Source organism: Octopus sinensis, linkage group LG11, assembly GCF_006345805.1.
Source record: "Octopus sinensis linkage group LG11, ASM634580v1, whole genome shotgun sequence".
Taxonomy (NCBI): Eukaryota; Metazoa; Mollusca; class Cephalopoda; order Octopoda; family Octopodidae; genus Octopus; species Octopus sinensis.
The window spans coordinates 54,561,263-54,567,262 of NC_043007.1; the positions used below are offsets into that span (position 1 = coordinate 54,561,263).

Genomic DNA, 6,000 nt, shown 5'->3' on the forward strand with positions numbered 1-6,000 from the left:
AAAGTATCATTATCAAACACGTACCAGTTATCAACAAATTTATCAGACATATAATCATCTTCTTCAGTTTCTGTGGACATTTTTATATAAAAATACAAATAATTTCAGAAATAAAAATAATGGCGGTGAATGCGGAGTAAGGGAGATAACTGTATTGCGAACACTGCTGTGTATTTTGGATGTCTCAGCCCCTCATCTAGTCTTTATTCGCCGACAATCTCAGTTTATATCGTTACCTAATCTTTATTCACCTACCATCTCAATACATGCCAGTTTTTGTATCTTCTCTGAATGAAAAATCAATAACTTAGCTGTATTTGATAATATCACAATATAAAACACTTTAAAACTCAAGAGAATATTGTACGTTTCCAACTCAGGTCTTCAATATGGGTTGATAAAGATATTCGGTTTTATTGAGGAGCCATCTCCATGAATTGCTTTTTTTTTTTGTCTAAGATTACATGTGTCTTTAAATCATTGATTACTTTTATTTTCACAGAAACATGCATCATGGCTTGCACACCAAACACTGCAGTCCCCATTCATCCCTACCTCTTTTAAAACATGGGAAATTACTCTACAAATTTGGGCAGTTTGTATATAGGGTTTGTTTTTTCATGCCCTGGAAAAGTATAGTAAATTGTAAACGCTTTTTACAAGGGATGAACCCACAATCAAGACTGAGATCGAATATCATCAATGCAAGTCAAAGACTGCTCAGCCACCCAACATTACCAAACTTTCAACTCACATATGATATAGCCAAAAGGGTTACGTTAAGGTCCAAATTGATAAAATACCCCTAAATGCAGAACAATAAATACTCAATGAGGCAAAATATGGCACACTTTCAACATTTCATTTATAGCTTTAATCAGGCACACAGGAAACAGTGTATGGTAGTATACATTAACCCCAAAACACTGTATAGTTGTAAACATAACTTAGTTTACAAAAAGAAAACAAGACCTATATGGTTTCTCTTTACCTTTGTCATGGTATTATGTAGTGTTTCATCAATACTGCTATGGTAGGTGGTTGAGTTAATGAATGAAAATATGTTTCTTGGTTGTGTGAAAAATAACTGAATAACACCAGCAAACGTTTAACTGAAGTATCTATTGTATTATTTATATTTGTCCTCATCTTGTTTGTTGTTTCGGCTGATTTACCCTCCAGCCTTCATTAGGTGCCTTGGGGAAATTTCGAACCTGGGTTTTCTTTCCCGAGGTATTTTCGATGATGATGATGATGAGGATGAGGATGATGATGATGATGATGATGATGTTGTCGTTATTATTATTATTATTATTCAAATGTAAATAATGTACATAATTCCTCAACTTTAAATATAGAACTGAAGTATTTATTGTTGCACATAAAGACAAATTGCATTGGCCATTTACAATTAACAACAGCAATAATTACAGACTTGAGGTAGTTGAAACAATTGAACTTAAGATCAATAAGATGGTAAGGAAATGGCCTGACCTTTCGAAGTGCCTTTGATCTGTCGCCCTTTATGGCAACCAGAGTATGCTCCAGTTGCCCCTGACATCACTAGTGGAGGGATACAAGATCTCCAAGGTGCATCTGCAATCGATACTGTCTGAGTCAAGGGACACTAATCCAGGACAATCCACCAGATTTGAACACTGGTAGGAAGTGGAAGGTCACTGAGGTAATGCAGCAGCTTGATGAGATGGCTTCTGGGTCATGCAGCACAACAAGCACAGCAGGGTCAGTGGCTGAATTGGGATGATGTCAAAAAGCTGGAGTTGAAGTAGTCTGATTGGTGGTGGTTGAGTGCAGGGCATTTGAAAGCTCTAATCCAGACTGTATATGATGTGCATCTGTCTCCAGGAAATCCAAGAGAGTCTACAGTGCCATTTGTGTGGGAAGTATGGCAGCCTCAAAAAGCACTCCAGACATAATTTAGTACTAAACATTGTTGCTTCAGCTGCAGGAGAGGGTCAAGAGCTTGAACTGAGCTTGCGCAAGACAGCATTTGTGAAGCAAAGTGTGATGCTAAAGAGACAGAAACCTCGGCAGGCCGAAGACAGAAAATGGGAGGTGTTCATGGACAAGCCATTGCCTGAAAACATCGTAGTGTCAGCACTCCAGCCCGACCTGGTGTTGGTAAATGACAGTCAGAGACATATGGTCCTTGGGGAGCTTACTGTGCCATGGGAGTAGAGCATTGCTGAGGCCCATGAGTGGAAGCTGTTGGGCTATGAAGAGCTGGTAGCTGAGATTCAGGAGAAGGGTTACAATTGTGAGCTGCTTGCGTTTCCCAGTAGCTTCTCTCAGAAGGTGTGAGGAAGACAATCAAGGAATGTGAGAGGAAAGAAGTTGAGGGTAGTGCTTGGGTTACCAGGAGGTTTGTGAATGTGTATAAGGTTACAGAACTGTCATGAATCCAGTTGCAATGCAATACATCCAGCTGTTGTGGGCCCACCATGTGGAGAGATACTGAGTTTAATGGGCCGAAATCTTGTCGAAGCATGGCACTCAGCTGATGATTGCAGCCGGACAAGAAATGGCGCACTCAATGTTCTCTTCTACTATATATATATATATATATATACACACATATGTATATATATATACATATATATATATATATAAATAGATGAGTGTATTTTTACCTTGTTAACAATTAACACGGAAAAAATAAATAAATAGTTACCAGGGTAGCAAAAATCTCACAAGTAAAGATGCAATTCCTTGTTTATAAAGGTAGAAACTTCGTGTTTACGTTGTTTACATATATATATATACATATGTATGTATATATACATATATATATATATATAATATATATATATAATATAATATATATATATATATATATATATATATATACATACATATATATATATATATATATATAATATATATATATAATATATATATATATATATAATACATATATATATATATATACATATATATATATATATATATATATATATATATATATATATATATATATATATATATACATATATATATATATACACACACATACATATACATATATATATATATATGTAGGTCCCGGGTTGAGTCGGGGTTAACCACAGTAAATAAGGTACTCAATACATAGCAGAGTAAATTAATTTATTATATAGAAGGAGCTTCTACAGGACTAGAACTGTTTCATTCAAAGAAATCATCAGGAAGCTAGTAGACAAGAGTTGTTTTGGCATTTATACATTTAGGCAGGTTTAAATGGGTGGTGGTGGGGGACTTTTTGGGGGTAGGCATGGCGCAAAACTGTCATTATTAGGGGAGTGGTCAAAGGAATCGGTGGTAAAGTAGATAAAAGAATAAATAAAAGAATAAAAGAATAAATAGAAAAATAGAGTTTTAGTTAAGTAAGGAGACTCTCACTTGTACATCTACATATATATATATATATTATATATATATATATATATATATATATATGCACCCACATATTCACATATATCTATATATGTACATGCATACCCATATATACATACATATATATACACACACATACATATACATATATATATACATATATATACATATATATACACATACCCATGTACATACACACAAATACACATATACATACATATATATACATATATGTATACACACTCGCACATATATATACATACACACATATATAGACATGCATATACATGCACACACATACACACACATTTTTATTCCCTTATTTTAATTTTATTATTACTTTTGTTTATATCTTTATTTTTATCTTGATCGCGGTCAGCCGGTCTCAAGGGATGATCTAAAGAATCCGTTTATCTATCTACTCACTGATACGAACGCAAGCACTCACTCACGCCCACACACTCACACGAAGTTAATCTTCGCTAGGAAGTCCTCCACCATCACCGAGGCCGAGCAAGATGTGATCCTCCACGCACGTAAGACTTTTCTTTTCCACGACGGATCCCACTGGATCAATAAAAAATCTGTGACCCCCTTCGACGTCAGCATGGGTGCTAGCGACTCGGCTGAAATAAGTGACCTTGTGGGCCTTTTCATCCTCCATAGGCTGAAGACCCTATTCACAGGCCTCTCCGGTGGTCTTTACCGCGATGATGGCCTTTTTGCCCTCCGCAAAATAAACCCCAGGACCACGGATGGGTTCCGGAAAAATCTTTACACTTTTTTTAAAAACTTAGGCCTTAGGATTACCTTAGAATCCAACTTAACCAAAGCTAACTTCCTTGACGTTACCCTCGACTTAAAAACCTCACTTTATTACCTGTACCACAAACCAAATGAATCCCTTAGATATATAGACATTAATTCCAACCACCCCAAAAATATATTAGACAACCTAGTAAAAAGTGTCTCAATTAGAATATCTAGCCTGTCCGCTACTGAAGATATCTTTAATGCCGCAGCCCCCTATTACAACGAGGCCCTGGCCCGCAGTGGCTTTAAAGATAACATCACCTATACTAGTATAGCCCCACGCCAACCCAGGAAAAATAGGCGAAGACACATTAGCTGGTACAACCCCCACTTCAACCATGAGGTCGCTACACCTGTAGCTAAAATCTTCTTCACTCTCCTACAGAAACACTTCCCCACCCAACATAAGTACTATACTATCCTAAATAAGAACACCATTAGACTCTCCTACTCTACCACGCCCAATCTAGCCAGGAACCTAGCCAACAATAACGTGAAAAAACTTAATATGTCTACTTTTTCCGAGGCCCATCCAACATCCGATAGCAATTGCAACTGCCCTGATAAAACCACCTGCCCCCTCAACAACAACTGCCTACAGAGGGACCTCGTCTATACATGCGAGGTACGATCAGGCCCCGATGATAAAAGAAAATCGTACATCGGAATGACGTCAAACAGCTTTAAGACCCGCTGGTACGCCCACACACACTCGTTCTTGCGACCTGATAAATCCAACCAAACTACCCTCGCCGCCCACATCTGGTACCTTAAAAGGAACTCCATCCCCTTCAAGATCAAGTGGAGACTACTACAGAAGGTGCGTTCGTACACAGGAGGCCATACCTGCTGTGACCTTTGCATTTCCGAGAGCCTAGAGATCTTGTTCGCCAAAGGCCATCTCCTCAACAAGATCTCAGAACACTCCCCAAATTGCATGCATAAAATTTATGCAAACTACAAGAACTATAGACCCACCCGGCAACCCGATTGACGACACCCCACCCACAAAAACCCCCCAACCCCACCGTTCCCCTAGCACCCCCGATTAACTTTCCTCCTAAGACTATTCACATATTGTATATGTACACTTGTATATATGTACTGTATATATATGTATAGAAATGAATGGGTGTTAGTAGGAATATACGCATGTATGTGAGTGCGTGTATATGTATGTGTATGTGTATGTACATGTGTATGTGTATGAGTGTGGTTTTTTATATATTTATATATATATATATATATATATATATGTATATATATGTATGTGTATGTGTGTGTATGTGTATGTATGTATATGTATGTATATATATGTATGTATATGTGTGTGTATGTATGTGTATGTATGTATATATATGTGTATATATATATATATATATATGTGTGTACGCTCGTGTGTTTATGTATATGTAAGTATGTAGAGTTATGTGTATGTGCATGTATGTATGTATATATACATATGTGTAGATAGGTATATACGTGTATGTTTATATGTATGTTTCCGTCTGTATAAAGGGTAACTGCATGTGTATATATATCTATTATTTATTATTCATTATTTATTACATGAGTATGCGTTTGTATGTATGTATGTATTTATGTATATAAGGAAGCGCGTGAGTGTGTGTATGTGCATGCATTTGTATAAACATATGTATACATTTATGCATGTATGTGCTTGTGTGTTATATATATATATATATATATATATATATATATATATATGTATATGTATGTGTATATGTATGTGTATATATATGTGTAAATGTGTGTGTAAATGTATATATATGT

General features: G+C 36.2%; 2 protein-coding genes across 3 annotated transcripts in view; one reads left to right on the top strand and one right to left on the bottom strand.

The window, feature by feature from the left end:
* The window catches only part of LOC115217356 (G patch domain-containing protein 11), a 55,021-nt gene extending 54,850 nt beyond the window's left edge, over positions 1–171 (bottom strand). The window contains exon 1 of one of the 2 annotated variants that reach the window (XM_029787026.2): positions 25–171. In XM_029787026.2, the coding sequence (XP_029642886.1) occupies positions 25–80 (56 nt within the window). In that variant the 5' untranslated portion in view covers positions 81–171. The remainder of the gene's footprint in view (positions 1–24) is intronic. The other variant, XM_029787024.2, reaches the window with a different exon arrangement.
* A 1,677-nt stretch (positions 172–1,848) lies between these two features.
* LOC115217650 lies at positions 1,849–2,199 on the top strand. Its single transcript, XM_029787400.1, has one exon. It carries the CDS (start codon positions 1,849–1,851, stop codon positions 2,197–2,199), a length of 351 nt encoding a protein of 116 aa, XP_029643260.1.
* Positions 2,200–6,000: the final 3,801 nt, after the last annotated feature.

Coding starts and splice junctions, on each gene's coding strand:
- LOC115217650 (XM_029787400.1), top strand. CDS start 1,849: ATGTGCATCTGTCTCCAGGAAATCCAAGAGAGTCTACAGTGCCATTTG.